Below are 27,019 nucleotides of genomic sequence, written 5' to 3'. Positions count from 1 at the left end.
GCAGTGGATTGCGGGTGCGCGATATATAGTTAGTGCAACTAACTATATATGGAATTTCAATGGTTTTGTGTGAGTAAAATAAGGTTTTTTAAATGCTAATTCCTAACTATATATGGTCTATAACCTATGGTTTTTTCAGTGAATATATATATATATGCACAAAGATTCCTCCACTTTACCGGGGGCCTCCAACTCTGCAGGGTGGGCTCTCACACAGGAATGGAGATCCTGCTAATTAAGACCACGAAAAAAGGAAGAGCCCACAGCTTCGATATATTTTCAAGCTGACATCTTTATTGTGTCTGAAATACGTGGCAGCGTGAACAACTCATTAAGACCTTATGCGTTTCGGCGCAAAGCGCCTTGTTCACAGGTGAGTTGAATTAATGTCCCAGTGGTCATGTGGCCTTTGCTTCTGACCACAATTCCCAGAATGCATCAATATTCTGATTTATAGCATGGCTCGACATCGTGTTATGTTTAGCATTAGTAGCTTTAAATTGTTGTCTGTCTGTTATTTAGCTTTTCTTTCATGATGCATTCAGGGTAAAATTCATAAAAAGCTCAGTGCACTTTGTTGCCACATAAACGTACTTGCTTGGAACGGAGCCACAAAGAGGCCATCATCTCCTTCATTTCCCCTTCTCTCCAAGCACACGAATAACTTGGAAGTCCATTTTGTCTGCTGTGGCTGAGAGCGAGTCATGCCCCCTCATTTACTGCACAAAGGCCCAGATGCATTAAGGTAAAATCCGCTCGCATCGTGGCAGATTCTGAGAATCTGCCCCTTTGCGACCGGTATTATTGCATTTGGGATGCATCATCCCAAATGTAAAAATCGCAAATTGAGAATTCGCTAAATTGCGATTACCTGCATTTAAGGAATCTCAGTGCATTTAAGGAATCTCAAATTGAGATTCCTTAAATGCAATGCATCAAAGTAAAAAAAATAGCGAATTCGCTAATAGGAGTAGCAAATTACCATGAAGTTCAACTTCATGGTAATTTGGAAAAACTTTGAAAAATGGGCATGTGTCTGCGCAACATATGTGCACAGATCAATTTCAGGGGTGCAACAGGGTGTCCTTTGGACAACCCTGCACCCTTGAAATTGCATTCTCAATTTGCGATTCGCAAATTGAGAATGTCTTCCCATTCATTCCTATGGGCCTCTAGGCCCATAGGAATGAATGGGGAGGTATTCCTTAATTTGCGAGTCTCAATTAAGGAATTTTAAGAAATTGCTATTTTTTGAGCGAGTTCTTCTTGCATAGCATTTTGCTATTCCTTATTAGCAATTCCTTATTTTTTGCTAATAAGGAATCGCAAAATGGATGCTTGATGCATCTGGGGAAAAGTTTCCTCCACTTTACCGGGGGCCGCCAACTCTGCAGGGCGGGCTCTCAGACAGGAATGGAGATCCTGCTAATTAAGACCACGAAAAAAGGAAGAGCCCACAGCTTTGATATCCTTTCAAGCTGACATCTTTATTGTGTCTGAAATCTGAGGACACCATGAGCTCAAACTTCCTACAGTTGGAATGCCTTTCTTAATATCTTTCTAGAAGGCATGGCAGTGTGCCCGCAGAGGTCCTTGTCTTTTGAGGGGCAGAACCGCTCATGCCCAACGTCCTGCAATGAGTCAGCCACTTAACCCAGCCCCAGGGACTGCAGTGCAAGCATCTACCATTCCTGGGTGAAAATTGTTTCATTAAATGCATTTCTGGGTTCCCAACGAAGGTAAGGGGCCAGTGCGAGTTACAGTCACCTGACAACAACATTTTGCAGCTATGACCAGCTACTGTGTAGAAGCTACTGTGGAGAAGCGTGGCTCAATGGTTAGAGCGGCAGACCCTGATGGAGAGGTCTGACCTGGGACCAGGGTTCAATTCCTGCCTCGGTGGCTCTTGGACTCAATTTCCCTGGACCTGATAATTCTCGCCTCGGTGCCTAGTCTAATCATGGGTCCCACTCTGTGACTCTGGGCAATAGCTTGCTTAATCTCCACAAGGGCCCCAGCAGCGCTTGGATGCCTGGCTTGACCTTAGGGGTGCCCAGGAGTGGACACTTCACAGGAAAGCCAGGATGGGTTCCACAGCGGTATGAATACAGCGCTACGAGGCCTCCGGGTAGAAGTGCGCTATATAAATACTGTACATTTACATTTACTGGTGCCCTGCGACCAATGCCCATCTGGAAAGAAAGACTGAGCAAGTGTGGCTCGGGCAACAGATGTGGAAATCAAACACTGAAAGCTGGAGCCGCGCGCCCGCTGGTGGAGAGAGATAAGGGATCAGCGGAGCAGCGATTCGATGCACCGCAGCATGATGAATTAAAGTACAGGGTATTCCAATGGATAAGAAATCCATACTCAGCTCCATGCAGTGGGATTTGTAAAATGCTGACCATTGAGGTGGTGAGGTCACAAGGCGGCACCGCTGCACCCAGAAATGCTCATCACAGGTCCTCACTACACTACTATAATCAGAAGAATGGAATCGAAGTGAAAGTGCCATTTTACCTGATATCACACAGCTGCCCACTTGCTGTCATTACCAGTCCCTAGGAAGAATAAAGTGCCACCCCTTTCATTTACCCCTCCCCAGTGCCAAGGAGCGAAGTGACTGCACCTGTTGTCATCAAGAAGTGGTGGTGCTGGGAGTCCTGCAGAGTATCTGCGTTCATTCCCCGCTGTGCCCTAGCGCAAGAGGTGTGACACCAGGCAGACTCCTGATTTATATTTAAAGGCATGGTGCTGGCTGACTGCACAGGCAATAGAGGTACCTCAAAGTGTGAGTGTGTGTGTCAAGCTTCCTAAAACCTTTCCAGGGCCAGTACCTCAGGCACTCTCACTGGAATGCCATTGGCACAGGGCACTGGCTACGTTTTAATACTGTTAGATCAAAAAGGACTAGCCTATTTGTGAATTTACATAGACTCAAGACTGTAAGACAGGGTACAAACCCTTTTTGTTTTTCATGAAGGCCTAACCCACCAACCTGGTTGGTGGCATGCTTCATCATCGGGCCCACCCAGTGACACCGAGTGTGTCCCGGGTGTGCTTCGACGCCTGAATACAGCGGAGCAGGTATGTTTCTGAGTCTGCAGTCTAGTGACGTGCTGGTGAAAATGTAAAAGCTATACAGGGATCCCAGTACCCGAGGGTAAATTATATTTTAATAACTGGACACATGTTAGCATTAAAAAAGGCTTTTGGATGTTATAGGAGTGTTAATTAGGGTCTCCTAAATCCAGGTGTGGTCTACATGTTTCAGCCAGGCCTTTATGATTATAACTGGCTTTCTTCAGGACCAAAGTGTGTAGGTGCAAAGTACTTAATTTTAAGTGATTGTGTAATTTTGAAAAATGTATAGCACTCGCTAAGGTGCTTCAAATGTGTGAGGGAGAATCCCTCTTAGACCATTACTGGATATACAAGAAGTATGACAAAACACACATACAGGGGAGAGTCTTAGTATGGTAACATATTCACAAATCAGTTTGATTGCCGATATCTATTGTGCTGTGTGGATGCTAAATAAGCGGCAAATGGTGTAGACATATTGGTGGTATGGCTAGGGTGAAAGTTATCATATATACATGAAGTGTTTTGGCGGGCTAAGCATCGTAAGCGCATTAACACAAAAAACAGTGGTAAGTGCATGAAAGGAAGATTATCCTCATGTTGGTTTTCCAGCGATGTTCCCTGCAAAAGGGAGATAACCTTGCTGATACGACCCTGTGGTCGTAGCAGCATAATCCACCCCCTATGTTAGGGATAGGTAAGTCAGAAGTTTAGCAAACGTTAGTTTTTGGAGAAAACTCCAAAAACTAACGTCTGCTAAAATGCTGGGGCATCCTTGTAAATATTGTGATGTAAACATCAACGATATTTGCAAGGTAATCCATCCGGGGTACGCCCAGTGACGCCCACTTTACATCTCATTAGAGATGCAAAGGGAGGCGTCAGGTAAAAGGGTGCTAACATCCGATTATGCATGTTAGCACCCTCTGCTAAATAGGGCAATAGTTTTATCTCCGCTTTTTGGCTTTTAAAGCCAAAAAAGCAGAGATAAAGCCCTTGTTAATATGCCCCTTACTTTTGCAATAGGTAACTGGACCTACATTTGGAAGCTAGTGAGGACGGTGACAGGGCTCTGTATTTACCTAAAGCAGAGGCACCTTTTTGCAGGGTGTAGCAGCATGGGCTGATTGTGTCTGAGTGCCCGGTGTGTTTGTTGTCAGCTGAACTGAGGCACACAGTGTACTCCAGCCTTACCTCCCTTCCTTGCCTTCCTTCAATACAATTGAGGAACCCCCTCCCACCCAGATTCACCCCAGCATAAAAACTCTGTCCGCCCCCACCTCCACCTGTTTTTTTTCTGTCTCCCTAGTGAGACTTACCCTCTCAGTTCCTCCCTGTGGCGGTGCCGGGGAGTCTTCGGTCTGGTTCTCTGCAACGGCGGAGCCCTCTGCAGAGTTCTCCTGGCAGTGCCTCCTCTCCTCATCTCCCTCGTGGTATGGGACGGAGCGGTGGCTCGGGACTCCGCGACGGTGTCGCCGGTCCTCCTGTGGATGGGGCTGCGTTTCCGGGTCGGGCTGCGTGGCTGCCTCCTCCTGGTGTGCTGTCTTCCCGGAGGCCAGGTAGGACGGGTTTGTGCCTGTTTTATTTTTTGATTACCTTCCTGCTTGGGCGTTTCTCTTGCCCTGTGGTACCGGCCTTGGTGCTGTGCCTCGGTGACTATTCTTGTGCCTTTGGTGGCACTGGTTTTCGTTGGCTGGCTTCCATTCTTGTCCTAGCTCTGCTCCATGTTACCTTTGGTGGTGGCCTTGGTGGTCTGCCACTGGGTCTGATCCTAACAGGATCGCATGGGGTTGGTTGGGGGCGTGCTGGTGTCCTCTTTCTCTGCAGCTGGGTCTCTGGTCCCCCTGGGGCACCCTGGTCGCCTGGGCTCAGTGGGGGGTGTTCTGCCTTTCTTGTCTCAGGGTGGTGCTGGACTTGATTGTAGCAGCTCTGTCCTGTGCTCTTGGGTTTGGTTGGTGCCTTCTGCGTCCCCTCCTCAACCGGCTGGTCCTGTGGGCAACTGGCTCCCGTCTGGGTCCTTGGATGTTGTGGATCCTTCTCCCGCCTCAGGCGCTGCGTGTGGCTCCGGGGTGGTGAGCGTTCAGGCCATGGGTCGCTGGACTCCTGTGCTGGTCGGTATGGTTTTCCTCTTTCCTGCTGGGCGGGGACAGTGGGTTTCTTTCCTTGGTGTTCCCGGCCCTCCCGGTTGGGCTTGCCCTTTGGTCCCAGGGTGGGAGTTGGTGCTGTGGGAGTGGCGTACATTGCTCGTACTTGTTGTATGTGCATTGTGCGTGTGGCTTTGTCCACTATGGTTCTGCCCTGCTGACAGTTGCTTGTCGGTTTCCTGTGAGGCATGCTGTTGGTGGTCTCTTCTTACCCCTCCTTATTCCTTCTGCACTGTGTTCGTCCTGAATGGTTTCAGGTTTCTCTACGTGCTCAGTTTGTGTCAGGGGATTTCACTTCTGTGCTGCGTGTCCCTCTCTTCCTCCAGTGGCTTTGCTTCTTGGTGGGGGTCGCCCCTTTCCTCCCGTTGTGCTGTTGGACTCTGTCCTGGCCGTACTGCTTGGTGGGTCTGTTGTTCTGCTTGGCTGCTGACGTGGCGCTGGCTGGCATGTTCTCTGCTTCTTCTGTTCCCTCCTTGGTGCGGGGTTTCGTGGAGTTCGCGGCGGCGGTTCGTGATGGCTGGGTGTCGCCACCTTGGGCCCTCTGCTTGCCATGCCTTGGTTGGGGCGTCCTGCCTGTCTCACGTGCCTTGCACTGGGGCCCCTCCGCCGTCCCCGATGTGGGTGTCTCCTCCATCTTTTGGGGGGAGATTTGGTTTTGTCAGTTTTTTTCGCCCTGGCTTGCTGCCTCCTTGTCTGGGTGCCTTGCCCTGTTGGGCCCCTGTCACTACTGTCTGGTCGGTTCCCTGACTGTGGGTGGTCAACTTTGGCGTCTCCTCCTCTGTGGCAGCGGTCCGTTTCTGTTGGCGGGATCCTGTGTGTTGTGGGTCATGGGTACTGGGTCGGCTTGGTGCGGGTTCCTCCGGTTCGGGGGTTCGGCTGCCTCCGGTGCCTGTCTCCGGTTCCTGCTGTGCGACTCTGCTGGACTGGGTGTCCTGTTTGCTTGCCCTGTGCTCCATCTGCTGGGTTCCTGTTGGTGGGGCTCGGGTCTGTGGCCCGCTCCATTCTGTTGCTGGGGCTGGGGTGTCCGACGGCTTGGTGCCCGTCCTGGTCCTCCTGGGGGTCAGCTCCTGGATTTGGCCTATTCCCTTCCGTGTGTTGGCCCTTCGGGCAGTCTTTCCATGGGCCCTGCCTGGCGGTGTTGTGGCGTGCCCTGGGTTTTGGGGCCGCTTCTATCCGCTTCCCTGCAGCTGCTTCTCTTCTGCGTTTCCCGCCCGTTTTCTGCGTTGTGTCCTTTCCCTTTGGCCTCAGGCCTTCGCCTTGGGTCTTCCCGCTTGTCCAGTCGCTCTCGTGGCTCTCCTTCAGGTGACAGAGGTTTTCCTTTGTCCTTCTCTGGTCAGCCTCTTGCGGCATACGGCTGGGGTGTCTTTTTGCTCGGTCTGTTTGGGAGGCCCTAGGTGGTTCTTCCGGTGATCAGTTTTTTGGTGACCTCTTGGGGTGAGGTGTTTTTCGTGGCGCTTCTTTGGACTGTGCTCAACCCCGGTCCCTTGTCCGGCGGGTGCCTGGTCTCTCTTCCTTTGTGGGTTCAGGCCTTGTGGATCCGGGACTCCTCCGGCATGTCCTGTGGCTGCGGGTGCTGGGGCGCCTGGCTTCTATGGTATTTCTGGTTCCCTGGGCTTGTTTTCTTCTACTCCGCCTGTCCCTCTGGCTCCTGTTGGGTTGGTCTCCGGGGTCTGTTGTCCCTGCTGCCCTTGTCGGTCGGTCCACGGGGGGTCTCTCCTGGTGGCTCGACTGCTGTTACCTTCTGGCTGGGTGTTCGCTGGCTCCTCCGACTCCACTTGTGGTGGTTTCGGTCACCGGCCTGTTAGGGGCTTGAATGGGTTTGGGTTCCAGTTCTCGTTCCTGCTGCTCTCCCGGGGGTCCACTTGCTAGCGGCTGTTGCAGCATTTGGGCTTGCCCTGGTGCCCTTTCAGGGCTCTCTGTGGGTCTGTGGGTGTTGTCTCCGTCTGGTATTCCGGTGGCATTGTCCTCTGCCTCATCCAGGGTGGGTCCAGGTTCTGGTCCTTGTTCCTTGGTTGCCTGCGTCCTGTTTCTGTGGACTCTGGTCTGGGTGCTGGAGCTGTCGGCTCTCTGCCTCGGTGGGTGACCTGTGTGCTGGCATTTCTGTTATGCTGGGTCCTTCCTTCCTCCTGGGTTTTCTCTCTCCTTCCCTGTGTCTGGCCTATTGATGGGTTGTGGGGGCCTCCCTGTGGTGGTCCTGTGTGCGGCACCGGGGTCGGCCTAGGTGGCCTGGTTCTGGTCTCTGGACCGTGTCCCGGGACTTTGGGGGGGGGTCAGCATCTGGCCCTCTCCTAGACCTCTGGGTCTTCTGTGTGCCTCCCCCTCCCTTTCCCCTGCCCTGCCTTTCCATTGCTCAGGTCCTTTCTGGTGCGGGCTCTGTGGGTCTGTGCTTGGGGGTTGTTGGTTGCCACCCGTTGGACTTGGGCTCCTTGTTTTCCTCTCTACTCCGGGCTGTGTATCGCTCGATTGAGTTTCCTTCCGGTGAGTCCGTGCCCTTTGGAGTTTTGTGCCCTTCCTCTGGGTTCTATGCGGGGTTTTCGCCTGCTGCCTGGCGGTTTTGTGGCTGGACTTGGCTGTGTTGGGGGTTCCTGTCCGGTTGGCGGTGACTTTCGGGCTTGCGGGCTTGCAGTCGGTCCTCCTCTTGGCTGTCCTGTACTTGGTGTTTGCTGGCCTTTTTGGCCTGGTGTTCTGCTCTGGGTGTTGTTCCCATGTGATGTGATGTGAGGGGGTTTTTATAAAGCGCAGGTTGCACTCCAAGGAGCATCTTTGCGCTGTAGAAGAGATTTAAGAACCCTAGTAGATATGGAAGGGAAGGGGGGAAGTATTTAGACTAGGTTTTTACATTGCTGTTCGGAGAGAGTGAAGATCCAAGTTTTGAGGGCCTTTCTGAAAATTGCTTCTGTGGGGATTTGACAGAGATGAGAGGGGAGAAGGTTCCAGGCCTTGGAGCCTAGTACCGCCAGGGATTTTCCTCCTTTAGTCTTGAGTCTGAATTTGGGAATGGTGAGAAGATTGGCCCCTTGAGACCTGAGGCATCGCGTGGGGCTGTAGTGCTTGAACATTTTCAGTACGCAGTTGGGTCCCTTTCCATTGAAAGCCCTGAAAGTGATCAGTAGAATTTTAAAGAGCACTCTTTTGTAGATGGGCAGCCAGTGTAGGATGTTCATTGCTGCTGTGGCGAGGTTCTCTTTTTCCATCCTAACACTAGTCTGGCTGCAGCATGCTGTACCATTTGTAATTTGTGGCAGACTTCTCTGTTGTTCCCTGCATATAGACTATTACAGTAGTCGATGCGGGAGGTGATGAGGGCTATTGCGACCGTTTTCCTTGCGGAGATGGGAATTAGGTCGTAAAATTCCCTAAGCCCTTTAATAATTCCGAAGCAGGTCCCTGCTACGGCTGTGGCTTGCTGTTTGAAGCTCAGGGAGGGGTGCTGGCCTCCCTTTGGTGTGGCGGTTCCCTCCGGCTAGGGTTCTGTTGGGGTTGTTGGAGGCCCCTCTGGGGTGCAGCGTGCGGCTTTCCGGCTTCTTGATGCTCCTTGGTTTCTTGCGTGTTGCCTAGGGTCTGTTGCCTGGTTCTTTTTTCTGGGTCTGGTGTGTTTTTCCCCACCCTGTTGGGTCCTTTCCTTCAGGTTCTTTGTTGCTGGATGACCTGTCCTGTCCTCCCTTTGGGCCCCTTGGGGGTCTTGGGTTGCGGCTTTTGCCTTTTGGGCCTTGTTTTTTGGTTGCCGTCGCCCCTGCGTGGCACTTGGGGGTGTTGTCGGCCCTGTCTTGGTCGTTTCCCTTCTGACTGGGCTGTTCGGATCTGTTGATTTTGGGTTCGGTTCTGTCCTTTGTCCCTTCCGGTGGCTCGGCGTTTTGGCTCTGTCACTGGTTAGTTTTGCCTGTGTTCTGTCCTGCTCCTTTCTTGGCTGTGGAGTGTAGTTTGCTCAGTTTGACTGTCCGGCGTCTTTTGCTGAGGTGCCTGCTGGTTGTGGAGTCCTTCCAGGTGGAGGTCTCTTTGTCTGTTCGCTGTGGTCCGACTCTGGTGTTGTTTGCCTTCCTGGTTGTTGGTTTTGGTCCACAGTCTTGGTGGCTCTTCCTCTTGTGGGGGTGGTTCCTCGGTGGGGGTTCGGGCACGGAGTCTTGTCCTCTTTTGCGGGGCCTGGGATGTTGATCTGCTGTGTTTGGGGGCACTGTTTTGTGTTCTTTGTCACTCAGTTGTCCCTCTCTGTTTTGTTCTGCTTGCTATGTCTTCAATCGTACTGAAGGAAGGTGAGGGAGTGACGGGAGGTAATGCATCCATTTCTAACGATAATGGCATTACTCCTAGTCCTACTCCCTCGCCTTCCTTCGAGGACCCTCCCTCCCGGTGCGGTTCAACTGAGTGCTTGCTCGGCTTGTTTATGTATAGGTGGAGGTGGGAGCAGGCAGAGTTTTTATGCTGAGGGTGGGTCTGGGTGGGAGGCGGGGCCTCAATCGTACTGAAGGAAGGTGATCGAGTAGGACTAGGAGTAATGCCATTATTGTTAGAAATGGATGCATTATATCGCACAGGTACATCTTTCAGTACAGCACTGTGCACGTGAACCATATTACCTGTCCCTGAATATCCACCCCGCCGAGACCCCAGGGCGCTGCCACTTCCATTCCCATTTTTCGTTTACTTTCTCTGAGTTGCATCCACTCCGGATGAGTAGCCATACTCCAAAGAAACGCACTTACAGATTCCAGTGAGCAAAAGTCACTATTAGCTGTTAGTCCTTAACTTAGAGATAGGGAGAATCCAGCATAGCCTTGAACTGGCCCAGTGTTCATAAGGAGAAAAACGTTCCACTGACACGCTAAAAACGCCAACATTGTGTCTTCTATGCACTTTAGCAGTTTTTTTACTTGACTTTAGTGGACCAATGCTAGGTCAAAATATTTTTTTTTTAAACCGTTATCAATAGAAGCGCACCTATCTTTAGCAGGCCTGCCCACAAAGACGTATATCCATGAACTAATTGCAACGCAGGATGCCAGACTCTGAAAACTGCATAAGTGTATCACCAGGTTACAAATGTACTCCACCCTTATTTTCAAATCATTGCAGTCCAAATAAATGGTCCCAATCGTGCCAGGAGGTCATGTTTCTAATTTCGAACGCCACATTTTAAATTCCATTTCAAGGCCTAAAGTGGGATCTGCGTCGACTTAAATACGCAGACTCAATTCGGTGATTTTAAAAACTCGTTTTGTAGGGGATGGCCCTGTTTGTTGAGGAAGCACTCCAAAAGCCCTCCCCAATTGTCTCCTCGAAGACTCCTGCAAATAGACTCCACTGTTGAAGGCTATCTCTTGCTCAGACTGGAGATATTTAGAGCTTTTTCAGTGGTATGGGTCCATTTTGCAGCTGAGGCTGAGGGTGCCCCTTGCCTGCTCCCGAGAAGTCCGCGGGAGACAAAGGAGCCCTTCCCTCCGTTTAGCCCTCTTCCGGGTTTCTGTGTCCAGCAGATTCTTGCCAGGGGACCACTTTAGCTATAAAGCCATTGTCCAATATGAAATACCCAAACCCCCCCCCCCCCACCCGAAGGCAATCAGTCTAATCACAGATGCCTAAATCACTCCATCAAACTCTGCATTCTCGGAGAGAAGAAAGGGATTGTTCTTTTTGTTATTTATTTGCTTTTTGTACTCATGTTTGTATACAAAGAGGCCTGTATATCCTTTAGATACATGTAAATAGGCAACCACTTACAGTGTCTTTAACCCCATCGCCGCAGGGCTAATTCCCCTGCGGCGCGTGGGTTAGGGGGGGCCACGCGAGGCGCCGCGGTGCTGATGACGAGCTCGGCGCTGTGCTGGTGCCGTCATGGCCACGCCCGCTCAATGGAATGCCCGGCACAGCGGGGCATTCCCGGCACAGCGCCACCGTGCTGCATGACGAGCTGAGCTCGTCATCAGCACGCAAAAGGTTAACAACATTATCATAGTAAAACGTGACTTATCATTTGTGCAAGTGTAACACTTTGTAAGAAATTTTTTTCGTTGCAATGAAGTTTTTTAGAGTATTCTGCCCTCCTCGTTGAAAACCGATATTGCTTAGAAGCCACTTGGATGACATTTAACACAATGTAACTCACTCATATTGGCAGATGTTTACACTGTAGCAAGGTATTTTTTTTCCCTAAGAGGAACTGATGAGTTCCATAGTATCGAAGACACCACAAAGTAGTTAACTCAAAGTGCTTAGAAGTCACTCCTGCGACATTTTACACAGACTAAATTGTCACCTGTTCATTCATATGCAAAAAAGAGACATTAATGCGGGGTGTTGTCTAAAGAGAAGTATGTAGAATTTGAGGACTGTTAGACTTAGCATCGTTTGGCGTGTTTTACCTGTCTTTTTTGCTTTCTGACCTCCGTTTTTTTCCCTGTTTTTGCTGGTTTCGTGTCTAAACGCACTTTCTCATTGCTGTTCAGTGTTAAAGTGCAAGTGCTCCTGTTGTAAATTGTTATTATGGATTGCTGTCTCCGTGATTGGCATACTTGATTTACTGGTAAGCCCCTTCAAAAGTGCACTGAGTGTGCCAGAGCCTGTAAATCAAATGCTACTAGTGGGCCTGCAGTACTGATTGTGCCACCCACATGAGTAGCCCTGAAAGGGTAACTCGGGACTGCCATTGCAGAGCCTGTGTGTATTCTAGTACAGCCCTGTTGACTTGGCTAGTGTACCCACTTGCCAGGCCCTAACCTTCCTTCTTCTTACATGCAAGGCTCCACTAAGGTAGGACCACAGTGCCCCAGTCGGCAGGGTGCAGTGTATGTGAAATGTTTGACATGCCCTGATTTGTGTTGCATGTCCTGATAGTGAAATATTGCCAAATATGTTTTTAGATAGTGAAATACTGCCAAAATTGTTTTTAGGTTGAGCATTCAAGACTTCCTGTATATACTTTAGTATATACTTATATGTGTATGTACTTTGTGGGATCTGGAGATCAGTCTTAGGGCTTGCATGCTTCCTCTTAGGGACTTTTGTTTTTGTTCAATTGCCGCTGTTTAACTGTCTTGATAGAAAACGACCAGTAGAGGTCAGTAAAAGAGCAGAAATGCTTTCTGCTGAGCGACTTTCTTTTTTTAATTTTTCTGGCAACTGCCTCTATTTAACTTTTTTGATAGAAAACGACCAGCAGAGGTCAGTAAAATACCAGAATCACTCAAGCATTCCCTACATTCTAGTCCATAGAAATTGTCTTGCGTGAGCACCCGTAGACAATAAAAACAGTTAAAATCTTGTATGTTCAGTGATATGACCCCTGAAGGCCATGATTTTATATTAAAAACAAAGCTTTGGACTATACCATTTCCAACTGAAAGCCAATATTTCTCTCCGTGTGTCACACAGTTTGGTGCTTATTTTCCCTCCATGTTAAAGAGCAGTAGATATTTCAGCACCCAGGCTAATGTGCTGCATAGCTAAATACACATAAGGTCCCAAAGACGAGAACGATTGCATTGCAAATGCTTGTTTAAATGTGTGATTGTTCTTTGTAAGCGAGCCTTTAGGACTCCCTAGTACAGCTCACACTGTGGCTCAAACCTCCATCTAGAGACAAAGAACATGCACTAAATTTGTAAGATTGAAAAGCATGAGGAAGCAGCCACCAGATCCTACTAGCAAAAATATATCAGACTCCCATATGACCTCTGAAAGCAGTATTTCAGACTCCCAGCAGCTATCAACAGTGATATCTCAGGCTCACCTTCCGTAGTGCATGATAGAGGAGTAGTCATATTCCAGACCCAGGTTATTGGTGTTCTCTTTGTTAAAGTTGGCCAGATTGTCTGCAGTGAGGAAGAGATAAAAAGAGATAAGGCTGAAAAACACAATCTTCTGCATGCAAGACCACTATATCACATTTAAAGAGGGCCAATAATCATCTATCCTTAGTGTGTAATACACATCAGTTCAGTCTCACTGCTAGGGAAACAGAACCCTAACTTTCTTACAAACTTTCTATTATGAGAACCAGACGGTTTCCTCATTACTTCTGCACTCTACCCATACACCACTCCTCACCGCTTATGCTATCTAGCTTGACTCTTTTACCCCAACTTCTGCTACAGAACCAATCGGCAATCTCCTCTTGGAGTGTTATGATTGACTTGTTCCCATTCTAAATAAAAACCCTATCCCTTACATTTAGTGTCTTGGGGGCATATTACCAACAACTAGCGATAATTATCGCTATGTTGGCTAAGCGGCAATATTTTATCGCCGTGCTGCGGCGATTTTTATCGCTTATCAAGGTTTATCTCCAAAGCGATAAAAATCGGCCGAAATGCATGAATATCGCTGAAAAGTCAGCGATATTCATGCATTACCGAGCTAATGCTCTTAGCCATGTTATCCACCTACCATTGGATAACATGGCTAAGAACTGCTCAGGGGCTTAGCGCGAATATCTCCAAAAGTTGGTAATAGGAGATAGCGGTGTTAGCGACTGTTTCCAGTCGCTAACATCTTGGCACGCCCACTTTGCATGTCATTAGTGATAAATTTCACTGACATGCAAAGCGGGCCCAAGATGGTCACTATCTCCTACTAGCTGTCGCTAACTGGTGTTAGCGACAGCTAGGTAATAGGGAGATCATTTTATCTCCGCTTTCTTGGCTTTTAAAGCCAAAAAAGCGGAGATAAACCCCCTTGATAATATGCCCCTTGGTTAGCTGTCTTTCCACACTCTTTAACTGTTCTCGCCTCCATGGGTCCTATGCTGAATGATTTAAATCTGTGGCTGCCCTAACTTTTTATAAAAATGCCAACATGTGATCAAACCAACATCCCCTTTTCTTTTCTATAAAACTGTAAGTGATTGACTTGTCTCCGTCATTACCTCTTGTTTGTAACCCAACGTAATACATTGCCACCTGCTTTCCTCAACTTTGCTAGCTGCAAACAGAGCTTACACGTCTCTTACTTCCAGACCTTATCATAATCACTTTTCCTCTAATCTCTTTCTCTTAGTTTTCTCTGCAGTGTTTTAAAGGATTGGGCAGCAATCTTGTTTGTGAAGCTTTTCTATGCATGCAACATGGGTATTTATACTGGTACATTACCTTCCTATCTGCAATTTTTCTCAGTCTCCTGGTGTTGCTAGCTTTCACCGCCTTCATCAGTCATTCTATGTCCATACCCTGAGGTTCAGTCTTGGGACATCTTTACACCCTCCTTATGAAATCCTCATCTCATTTCGATTCTCGTACCACTGATATGCTAGTGATGAATATATCTTTTTCACCTTTGTCGAGTCACAGAGTTTCTCTGCAAACTGTAGCACAACCTTCAGACCATAGATGGTCACGACTCCTTAAAGTTCAATTCCTGGTTCATCAGCTTCCCTGACGCTCTCCTCCACTGTCTTCCTGGCCTCTGGAGACCTTTACACCGTCTCACTTCACCACTGTGTCACTGGACAATTATAAAACTCCAACACCACAGTGGCTTGGGTTCAGCCCTTCCATATCATAAATATCCACCACCACCTTCCTTTCCAGCCGCTTTGACACAGGTCAATGTCGTGATTACAAGTGGGCTGGAGTATCATGAGAGATTATTGGGAAGACTCATTTAAAGTGTTGAATACAGAAAGATGTGGTTAGGAGTTTTTATGCTCTGAATTGATAATAGGGCTCTGTTATCCTCTAATTTATCTGTCATCATGGATAAATAAATGTTTTACTCTTACTGGAGAAACTATCCTTCAATTATCATAGCCATTGGCACGGTATCATTGATCTTTTATCAAGATTAATCCAAGAACCTATATATTAGTCTCGGAACAAGTGTTGGCATTCCCTGGTTTAAACATGAAGCAGGCCTGTAGAAAGAGAGAGCAAAGTTCTTTACTGATGGGTGACATGATCACATTTCTCAGGACTTTGACGAGGTGAGCGGCAGCATATGGGATTCCTTTCAGGTGAGCAAATGTGGAGTTGGTACAACCGCTGAGTAGAGCATTGCCTCCATCAAAGTGGGATACTGGTAGTACTTATACGGCTGACCTGATTTTGTTTAATGTTAGGTACACTTTACTTTCTTCAGGAGTGAATGGTAATTCCACACACTCTTGGTTTTTGTGGTAATGCATTAATTGAAGTAGAGGTCTTTGTCGAGGATGAGTTCAAGAATTTTCACATTAGTGGTCAGATTGGGAGGAGCTATGAAGGTTCATGTCTGCTAACCAGGATTAAACCAGACTTCAGCCTTTGGTTGTTGCAGTTGAGTTGACTTCTGGGTAGGTGATGAACATCCAGTTCTGAATGAGCTTGAATCAAGATATGAGTCAGTGAATGTCATACTCTGATAAGATTATAAAGGAGAGATTATATTATTCAGATGGTTGCTTGAGGTTGGTGAGGTAGGAGATGAACCACTGCAAGAATGTATCATCAAAGACCATGCGTATTGCCAGGGGTGTGGATATTCGTATTAACTTTGTATTGTTGTTGCTTCTGTGCTGAAACAAGATCTGCATCTGTATTAGAAACACTGTAAGAGGCTGTAATTGTTGATTTGCTATTGAATTTGTAAGGTGATAGCTTTTTTTATGGTCTTTCCAATAAAGGCGAAGTTAATCAATTAATCAATCAGCATGTGTAAAGTGCAATACTTTCACCCCTAGGGGTATCTGGCCACTGTATCTCCATCAAAGAGCCAGGTCCCGAGTCTCTTTCTGAAGTCTTCCAGCAAGGGGGTTGTATGGAGCTGAAGGGGAAGGTCGTTCCAGGTTTTGGAAACAGTGTAGGAGAAGGAGCAGCCACCTCTGGGCTCCAACGGCTGCAGGGTGTGTGTACGAGAGTGAGTTAGCAGATGCTCAGGTGTCTAGATTGTTGGTGGAAGTTCAGTTGATGGTTGATGTAGGGCGGTCCTATGTCATTGAGGGCTTTGTAGGCATGCCAGAGAATCTTGAACTGGCATCTCTTCTGTATAGGGAGCCAGTGGAGTTATCTCAGGTGCGGAGAGATGTGGGCTCATTTGGGAAGAGGATGAGTCTGGCTGCAGCATTCTGTATGGTCTGGAGTCTTTTGAGGAGCTGGGTGGAGATGCCAGCTTAGAGGGAATTTCTGTATTCAAGGTGGCTGGTCACGAGGGCCTGAGTGACGGTCTTTCTGTTGTTGGTTGGGATCCAACTGAAGAGTATAGGAGCATGCGAAGTGTATGGTTGCAGGAGGAGGAAACTGCATTGACTTGCCGTTTCTTGGTCAGTTGGCTATTGAGGATGATACAGAGGTTGCATGCATGGTCGGTCGGTGTGGGTGTAGTTTTGAGTTCTGCAGACCACCAGCTGTGTTCCCATGCAGTGGTGCTCTTCCTGAAGATCAGTATTTCAGTTTTGTCAGAGTTGAGTTGGAGGTAGTTGTCTCTCATCCATTTGGCTACGTTGGTCATGGAATTTCAGAAGTTGGTTTTGGCATTGGAGGGGTCCTCGGTGAGTGAGAGTATCAGTTGAGTGTCATCTGCTTAAGAGATTATGTTGAGTACTAGATGTCTGACAGCATCTATGAGGGGGGTTATGTAGATGATGAACAGGGTAGGGCTGAGGGATGATCCTTGTGGTACACTGCATATGATGTCTTTGGGTGAGGAAGTGAAGGGTGGCAGTTTGATGCTCTTTGTGCATCCTGTAAGAAAGGAGGCAATCCACTTAAGGGGGCATTCTGTATGCCTATGTTGTAGAGTCTATTGATGAGGTTGTTATGGGAGATGGTGTTGAATGCCGCTCGTAAGTCGTGTGGGTCTGTGTGCCTTGGAACCCTTCTTGCCTGCACTTTGTCAAAATCACTGCTTCCATCACGGACATTGGAATTCACGCCATTTGGGGCAAATACCATTGAACTACAGGGCTGGGACTGCGAGACCCAGCGTTCCAGGCGCGATACTAACTCTGCGCAGCTGGTGTCTCTTCCCGCCCCCAGCGCCCCTGCACCTATTTATGACTCGCGGCCCCCGCTCCGCGGGAGCCGCTTGTAAGTCGTGTGGGTCTGTGTGCCTTGGAACCCTTCTTGCCTGCACTTTGTCAAAATCACTGCTTCCATCACGGACATTGGAATTCACGCTGTTTGAGGCAAATACCATCGAACTACAGGGCTGGGACTGCGAGACCCAGCGTTCCAGGCGCGATACTAACTCTGCGCAGCTGGTGTCTCTTCCCGCCCCCAACACCTTTTAATTAGATACGCCCCTTACCGCGGACCGCAGGACGCCCGCGGGACGGAGCACGGGGCAAAGCCCGGGCCAAGGGCGGGCCCGTTTGAGCCCGTTAGAGGCCGTGTAAGGCCGAGCCGGGCCACCCCTCTAACGGCCCTTAGACTGGACTTGATGTAAAACTGTATGTATTTTTACTTTTTTATTTGGCTAACTTAGTCTAAGTTATAAAATTGTAAAAGCTTATAGCATGTCAACACGAGGAACCCGAAGTAAGACAGCGGCAGGAGAGACCCAGTTGATAGGTCCACTGGATAGTTTTATCATCAGGGCAAACAGTTTTATAGATCAAGGTATTTCTATTATGGAGCGAAGAGTGTCACAGGATTTAGCCCTGGCCAATGCCAAAAGATCTTCCTTGGGACTTCTGGCAACCGCCAAAACACCAGAGCGCGTAAGTGATCATGGCTTGGTGGAAGTCCGTGCTGATATCCATACCCTCCCAAACACAGTAGATTTATCGGCTTCGCATGTACTATCCGACTCCCAGCTAAGCACGGATTTGGAAAAAACCCCCGATTTAGCTACCCAAATTACACCAGAGGAAGCAAAACAGCTGAGGGGTAAGAGGGAGGGTGCAGTGCGGAAAAAAAGGGAAAACCAAACAAACCCAAAGCCCAACAAACTAGAGAGTCACCCCAAATGACATCAGAGAAACAAGATTACACTGAACAGAGAGGAGAGGGAGGTAGGCGCACGATGCCCCAAAATCTAGTCTTAGAAGAGACCCCATGCCCCACTCTGCAGGATAAATTGGTTAACTCTATAGAGGGTAGAGTGGTAAATGAGGTAGATGGTATAATATTAAAAACTATGCGGGATCTCTTTGATTCATACTTTACCCCATTAGAAGCGAGATTACTATTAATTGAAAAACAGTTGACAGATTTGACAGCTTACATAAAAAAAAACTAATCATGGACAGAACAAGCAGACCTACATTAAACCATCTGTACAACCAGTTAAAAAATTAGCACCCCCAGGGCCAACTGCCAAGCCGACACCTTTGTTAGTAAAAGAAAGACATAATGTGGAAAAGCTTACTAACACAACTCCACAGTCTATCCAGGTACATAACAACAAGACTGTAGAATGTTCCCCTAAACCAACACCACAGATAAATCAGGCACAATGTAATAAGACTCCTAAGTTTTCTGACTTAAATGCCAACAGGAACTGGGATAGGGAACCAACTAACAATAGATATCCCGTTAACTTGCCCCCCGAGGCTAGCCCCTATGTGGTTGTGATGACCGGAGTACCAGAACTGGCCGACTCAGCCATAGAATCTAGTTGGTCTTTAAATAATAAAGTCCAACACTGGTTAAACTTGAATCGACCACTACCCCCTATCTGGTCAAGTAAGATTCTTACGGTCCATAGGGCCACCTGGGTGGGGCACGGAAGAAAATCAATTCAAGGAGATTGTGTCATTGTCAATTTTGAAGACCCTCGAACGGTTGACTACATTTGCTCATGGGGCCAATCTGACATAAATAATGGCATAGGTACGCAACATCTTTCCTCTTTCTATCCCTCTAGAAACTGTAATAAACCGCCTTGTGAGGGAATCTGGCACACAATGGGCCCCCGTTCTCGGGGCCCAGCCTGGGAAGCACGGGGAGGTAATTTTCCTAGGAACAGTCCCAGAGAGTTCCCTCCCTGGGATGGATGGAGTAACATCCCATTGATGAATAGATACAGTTGTCTAGAAATGGTAGATTGACCATCATGGAGGGAGAAACGAGAGGAGATATCCGGTGGGTAACCCGGGGAGAACTTAGCTCATACCCCTCAAGCTCCTAATGTTACCCCTTGGAACCCTCTCGATCAGGGAGACAGAAACCCCAAGGTAATAGAGGGAGTAGAAGAAAGATACTGGGATACCCCAAAATTGCCGGATTGCATAGTATCTAACATGAGTGAGGATCATGAATGTAGTGGCAGGGAAGATCTAGTACTGTGTGAGTATGTAGAACAAGGTAATACCATCAATACAGTTCCACCCCACCAGCAAGGATGTAGTTATCCATCCACCACTCGGGTAAATATTGTGGCAGTAGATGCTCCATCCCCGGATGGGGACATCTTACATATGGTATGGTCACACAATGACAGACGAGGGTATAAGTTAGCAAGTTGGAATATTGCCGGTTGGAACAACAAATCAGGTATCCTGGGCTGGAAAGAGACTCTGGAATCTCACGATATCCTATGCTTGCAGGAACCCTGGAGTGTAGACGACATCACCTACAATGGCTATGTCGCTTATAATCTCCCAGCTCAAGGCTCGAATATGGGTAGAGCCAAAGGGGGTTTACTTATTTTGCTCTCTGTTAACCTCCCTGTGCAAGTTATAAGATACGCTATGATTGGATGTTATGCCCAATTGCTGTGGTTGAGACACAAGAATGATCGTAATGTCTTACTGATCAATTTTTATAACAATTTGCCTGACTCTATGCGAATGTCCGCGGTGTGCGAGGTCGTCAAGACCTTGGAGGGGATTGTTCGGGCTAGCCATGTTAATTTTGTATTTCTGTGGGGTGGTGATTTTAATATGCCTTTATGTCCCTTATCATTGACCAAGGTGTGTGGGGTATGTGATGACAGAGGAGATGAGCATTTTCATTTTAAGAATAGCTCCTATGGAGAATCTCTGAATACCGCCCTTGCTAAATTTGACCTAGTCGTGCTGCAACCTCTAGGTGATGGTGACGGTAATCCCGTCCCCACCTTCACTGGGAGGAATGCGGCCACAGTCATTGACCATCTCCTGGTATCAGATGATACTCGCATGTTCTGTGATGCACCGGTTGTATTGGACCTAGCGATCAGCAACCATAATTGTGTTTCTGTAACATTGCATGTATGGGTTAATAGAACATCTGTAGTTCAACCTGTCGTCGCTAACATTTCTCCCTGTAGACCAAATGGTCATAGGATAAAATGGAATGGTGACAATTCGGAAAAACTGTTGACTAAAATTGTTGTAGCATGCTTACCCGATTTGCAAATCTGTCTAGGTGATGATATAGACTCTTGTGGTATTTTAACTAGTTTTGATAAGATCAATAAGATAGTTGTAAATGCCCTGACGACTACCAAATATATTAATCATAAACCAATGAGGGGTTGGTTCGATTCACAATGTACTAAGTCACTACAGATGCTTAAGATGGCCCTATCTTGTAGACCTAGGGACAAGCTGAGTATTATAACCCTTAGGGCAACTTACAAGGGGCACTTAAAACGTCGAAAACTGGAACTGCCGGAAGAGGCATGGGGTAATCTGACTAAGGCTGTGGAATTATCGGACAGTAAACTCTTTTGGGAAACGGTTAACTGTCCTTTTCTCAAAAGTGATGATACCCCGGTCCTCACTGCTCATGTTAGTGAGGACAGTTGGGTTACTCACTTTTCTAGTATCTTTGATCCACAGAGAGGGGTGGTTCCACACATGGCGGAGGCGGACCCATGGCCAACAGTCCCTCTATGTATTACAGTATCGGAGGTAGACCTTGCTAATAGATCTAGCAAAGGAGCTAAGGCCCCTGGTCCCGATGGGGTCCCCATCGACCTTTTTAAAGCAGATACATCACTGTGGGGCCCCGTCTTGACTAGGGTCTTTAATGCGTCTGTTACAGAAAGCACTCCGCCTAGTTGGGGTGAATCGGTAATTATTCCGATTTATAAAAAGGGGGATAGGGCGGACGCCAAAAATTACCGCCCTATCTCCCTTTTAGATTCTTTGCTCAAAACTATGAGCCGGGTGCTGCTGGCTAGGTTAGAAGAGTGGGCCGAGAACTGTGGTATTCTTGCGCGGGCCCAATTTGGATTCCGAAAGGGCTTTGGAACCGTAGAACAATGTATAAACCTATATCTCTTAATAGGGAAGTATACCCGTGCCAAGCAGGGCTCACTTTTTCTCTGTTTTGCTGACTTGAGCAGCGCGTTCGACCTTGTCGATCACGCGCTGCTATGGGCAACCCTATTAGAACAAGGGGCCCCAACAGAGATAGTCTATTTCCTGCCCAGACTTTACTCTAAACTTTCAGCCTGCATCAGATATGGCCAAGGAGGGGAATGTACTGATTGTATCAGGGTGAGTCTAGGTATTAGGCAAGGTTGTGTCCTTGCGCCCCTTCTTTTTTCCCTGTTTATTAATGCCATAGACTCCGAACTTAAGCAGGTTAATTCTGATGCACCGTTGGTGGATGGACAGGCTGTTCCCATCCTCCTCTACGCCGACGATTCGGTGCTCTTATCGAGAACCCCCTGTGGCCTATAGAAACTGATGGACAAGTTTGCAGGTTTTATCAAGGACAAAAAACTGAAAATTTATAATACTAAAACGTTCATCATGTCTTGTGGAAAGAAAATTAGGAATCTGAAATCATTCTATATAGAGGGGCAAAAAATAGAAACTGTAAATAAGTTTTGTTATTTGGGCATTACTTTTAGTAGCAATGGTATGTGGTCGCAGGAAATATCTAATGTACAGGCTAAGATGACCAAGAGTGCTCATGGAGTTTTTAAATCTGCTAATAAACTTGGCGACCGCCGTATATATGACATGTTACATATATACCGATGTAGATGCGTTGCAATTGCGCTCTACGGATCTGGTGTCTGGGGGCACTGTCGCCATGGGGATCTGCAGATAGAAGAAAACTGTTTCTTAAAAAGATTGCTTTGTCTGCCTACATCTGCTTCTAATCTGATAGTACACCAGGAACTAGGACTGGAGTTTCTGTCAGATTTAATTTGTTTAAGACTATTGTTGGTGTGGAGAGGAATCTGGCATAAAAAAGAAACCAATTTTACCAGGAGTATTATTACTGATTGTCTCCACCTAGATAAAAGCTCACTGATCCCCTGGATTAACTATGTTGTGAGAACAGCCAGGGATTTTTTCAACCTTAATCTCTTAGATGATCAAGAGAGCTTGTCTGATTTCTCCAAGAAAGAGCTTAAGCATTCTTATCTACATAAGGAAGCTCTAGTGCGTAGAGACTCTAGCATGCAGTTATCCATCCCTCAGTATTATCTCTCCAATAGGGACCCATCTGGTTTTTCTGAATATTTAAAGGCTGTTACTAGACCATCCCATCGTTTTGTCCTTACTAGACTGAGACTTGGGATTGTCCACCATTTGGTTGCGTTCCCAGTCATGAAAAACTACCCCTCTATTCCATGCCCATGTGACGGGGTCACTAAACAGAGTACTGTACATTTCTTATTTTTGTGTGACCTCTATGAACATCTACGCGTTGCCTATTTAAAACCATTATTTATTAAACGGGCAACTACAACGGTAAATATGGCAATGAGGATGCTGTTTTCTCTTGATGATTCTGATACCTGTTTTCATACAGCTATGTTTATATTGAATTTCGTGGCTGCAAGGAAAAGTATGATTTTTTAACTATTTTATCTTCTGTACTGAGTTGCACTATTTTCTTTTTATGTATAACCATATCAGACTGTATATCATGTAGCATATGTATTGTTTGCTTTTATGATTGAATTCTTTTAATCGAATAAAGTCTTTAAAACTGAAACTGAATGCCATGGAGAGGTCAAGGAGGATCAGGACCATGGTTTCTCCATGCTCGAGGAGCATTTTATCTTTTGTCTTGTGTTGTCGCGAGGACCGCTGCTGATAGCTTTTCACTCTTAGAACTTTCTAAATGAGCTCAGAATTGCTTTTAAAATTAAAATTGAATTGGGAACTTACTTTTAAATCTTAGCTTGCTTGCTCCTTGCCGCTATCCCTGAAGTTCTGCTAGATCCCCTCCCCTAGGCCTAGCCAATTGGCCGTAAGGAGGAGGAGTCAGAGGCGGGGTTCAGGCACAAAAGCTCGCTGCAGCGCGGGAGTCGGCAATTTTGTTTTGTGTTGCCACACGGATCCTGCTGATAGCGTTTCACTCTTAGAACTGTCTAAATGCGCTCAGAATTGTTTTTAAAATTAAAATTGAATTGGGAACTTACTTTTAACATTTAGCTTGCTTGCTCCTTGCCGCTATCCCTGAAGCTCTGCTAGATCTCCACCCCTAGGACTAGCCAATTAGCCGTAAGGAGGAGGAGTCGGAAGCAGGGTTCAGGCACAAAAGCTCGCTGCAGCGTGGGAGCCGGCAAATTTGTCTTGGGTTGCCGCGCTGATCGCTGCTGATAGTGTTTCACTCTTAGAACTGTCTAAATGCGCTCAGAATTGTTTTTAAAATTCAAATTGAATTGGGAACTTACTTTTAAAATTTAGCTTGCTTGCTCATTGCCGCTATACCTGAAGCTCTGCTAGATCTCCACCCCTAGGCCTAGTCAATTGGCTGTAAGGAGGAGGAGTCGGAGGCGGGGTTCAGGCATAAATGCACGCCATTGTGCGGAAGCGCAGCGGACGGGCGCAGCGGACGGGCGCAGCGGACGGGCGCAGCGGACGCGCGCAGCGGTCGCCGAAAGGCAAGCCCGTCGGTGCCTGTCCACGCCCTGACGGACCCAGGGACCACAAACTATGGCCAAATTATTCAATATTCCTCTAAGGAACTTAGATTGTTAGCTCATCCATGTTCCCCCCTTGATTCTGTGGCTCACAACCGCATCATGGACAACGGTATCCTCCAAATTCAGCACCATCATGTCGCCCTTCCTTTTACCACCTTTCACCATTCCCCGACCCTCTGCCCCTCTAGAACTAAACATACTGCCTTGGGCATTCTCTACTTTAATACCTGCTCCATGGTTAAACACCAGCTAGATTTTTTTTGCTACTTACTTCAGAAAACCCAGACATCCTCCTGGTCACTGAAACCTGGCTAACCCAGGACTCTACTCCGGACATCTTAGCGGCACTCCCTTCGGATTATTATATCTTATCTGTTAATCGGCCTGCAGGAAGGCTGGTGGCAGTGTACACGCTATTATACACAAAAAATACAAGTTTACCACTATTACTACCCTCGATCTCCCGGAGGTAGAGAATATTGTTATTAAACTTGACACTAGCACTGGGTCTCTCATCTGTGTGCTTATTTATCGACCCCCCCAGGCCATGCCTACCTTTCCTCTCTCCTTGAGCAAACAAATGGCCAACATTGTCACAAACTATGCCAATGTTCTGCTACTTGGTGACTTAAACTATTGGTTTCATGACTCCCTTGGCGGGCCACATGCCCCAGAACTCTCTGATTCGCTCTCTAACCTGAATCTGGTTCAGCATTTATCCTCCCGTACTCATGTAAACGGACATATTCTGGACCAAATTTGGTCCTCAAACCTTACATTGACGGTGCACATAATCTCACCATATATATGGTCAGATCACCATTTAATAAAATTTACAGTTACAATAAAGTTTAAGATTAAAACCCCCAATGGCAGCTGGAGGTTTGACAAGAAAGTGGAGGACACTCGATAAATCAGGATTTGTTAAAACTTTGTTCAGTTCAGTACCCATCTTCAACCTAGATGTTAACTCTATGGAAGAGAACATATTGGACTGGCTACTGCTGGCTTGTAATGCTCATGCTCCACTCACTAAATTTTCTCGTGTTCGCCATTCAGATGCACACAAATGGTTTACCATTGAGCTCAAAAAACAAAAACTCGAGCTCCGTCAAAAAGAGAGAAAATGGAGGTGTAGATATTCAATTGAAGATAAACTGCAGTTTGCGTTGGCTCATAAAGAGTATACAAAAGCCATACTGGAAACCAAAGCGGCCTATTTTTCAACCAGAATACTAAATGCTCATAATAAGCCGAAGGAAATCTTCACAATTGTCAATAACCTTTGCAATGCTGAGAGAACACTCCCCAGTCAGACACCCACCCAAGAGCTCTGAAAGTTATCAAATAATTTCTTTCTGGACAAAATTTCCATCATCAAAGCTAGCATTCCCACCACCGTGAGTACAGAACAACTGGACAACCTGTCAACGAATCCAGCCTTTTTGGCTCAGATTCCGGCCATATGTCCTCAGTCCCTGTCAGACTGCTGTCCACCTCACGACCTGAGGGATGCCTTCTCTGCCTTACCTCACAGTGTGCTTCCCTTCCTTAACGAGTCCCTTGCACAGGGTAAGGTCCCCAGTGCCTTCAAGAACACAATTGTGGTTCTGTTACTAAAAAAAACAGGGGCTGACCCCCTGAATCCCTCAAATTATCGACCCATTTCTCTCCTTCCTTTTTTGGCCAAGATCTTGGAGGCCCATGTGGCTAGGTGCATGTCCAATTTTTTTGAACAATCAGAATACCTAGAGCCACATCAAGCTGGCTTTCGGCCCACTCACTCAACGGAGTCAGTGATCCTTGCAGTATTGGACACCCTGAGAGCAAACGGGGACAAGAGTGTCCCCCAGGCCCTGGTGCTCCTGTATTTGTCGGCCGTGTTCAAGACGGTCGATCATAAAATTGTAATGGACCGTGTCGAACAGGCCGGCATACAGGGCTCCGCATACAACTGGATTAAGTCCTTCCTTGAGGGCAAAAAACAAGCAGTGCGACTTGGCCCTTTTACTGCCCCATAGCTCGCCAACACATGTGGGGTGCCACAGGGTTCGTCCCTGTCCCCAAACTTATTTAATCTCTATCTAAGGCCTCTCATTCACTCACTTAAAAATAGAAAGATAATGACCTTCAATTATGCTGACGATCTTCATCTGGTCTTTACCTTGGACTCACCTGACGTAGACCTTGTATTCCAGGCCACTATGCTTCACATTCAGCGTTGGATGGACCTCAACCATCTTAAACTCAACCCGGGCGAGACGGAATTAGTGCTGCCTGGGAAGAGTGAGATCTTCTGGGGCCTACACTATTGGCCAACAGAATTGGGATCATCCCCTTCTTCCTCCCCCACCGTGTAAAGTCTGGGGGTCACTATAAATGCAGATCTCTCGCTTAGAGGACAAGTGGGGGCAGTGGTCTCCACTTGTTTTCTCCAATTGCGTAAAATGAGAAAGATTGTCCATTTACTGACCCACTCTGCCCTCATACAGGTTGTGATAGCACTGGTTCTCTCATGTCTCGACTTCTCTAATTCCATCTACCTTGGCCTGCCTCCGTTCCTACTTAAACGCCTACAATTAGTACAGAACCAGGCTGTAAGATTAATCTATAAACAACCTAAAGGGCATTCTGCCAGACCTTGGCTATCCAAACTTCACTGGCTGCCTATGGCCCAATGTGCAGCTTTCAAGACAGGGTGCTTAGTCTTTGCGGCATTACACTGTAGAAGCCCCAAATTCATCAGCTGCATGATTGTAAAGCATGTCCCACTTTGCAACCTACGGTCAGCTCATCTTCAGCTACTGACTACCCCTGCCATTAAACTCAAACGTCAGGGAGGGTGCAGGTTCTCCTACCGTGCCCCAAAATTCTGGTACTCCTTACCAGTAGCTCTCAGGATGTGCGACAACCTGTTGGAGTTCAGATAGGCGTTAAAGACCTGGTTGTTTGAGCAAGCCTACGCATAGTCCATTGCGCCGCAACTTTTCAAGATTAGCGCCATGAAACTTTGTGGTGACCGTGCGCTCTAGAAGTTCCTGCTAACATAGCATAACATAACA

The 27,019-nt window shown here is 47.3% G+C and overlaps 1 protein-coding gene across 1 annotated transcript in view; it reads right to left on the bottom strand.

The window, feature by feature from the left end:
- LOC144826361 (astacin-like metalloendopeptidase) overlaps positions 1 to 27,019 on the bottom strand; it is a 174,190-nt gene that overhangs the window by 70,801 nt on the left and 76,370 nt on the right. The window contains exon 7 of the mRNA XM_078684689.1: positions 12,952 to 13,033. Coding sequence (XP_078540815.1) covers positions 12,952 to 13,033 — 82 coding nt within the window. The remainder of the gene's footprint in view (positions 1 to 12,951; positions 13,034 to 27,019) is intronic.

Source organism: Lissotriton helveticus, chromosome 3_2, assembly GCF_964261635.1.
Source record: "Lissotriton helveticus chromosome 3_2, aLisHel1.1, whole genome shotgun sequence".
Taxonomy (NCBI): Eukaryota; Metazoa; Chordata; class Amphibia; order Caudata; family Salamandridae; genus Lissotriton; species Lissotriton helveticus.
Note: the sequence above shows the minus strand (reverse complement) of the source record. Positions and strands in the feature narration are given on the sequence as shown.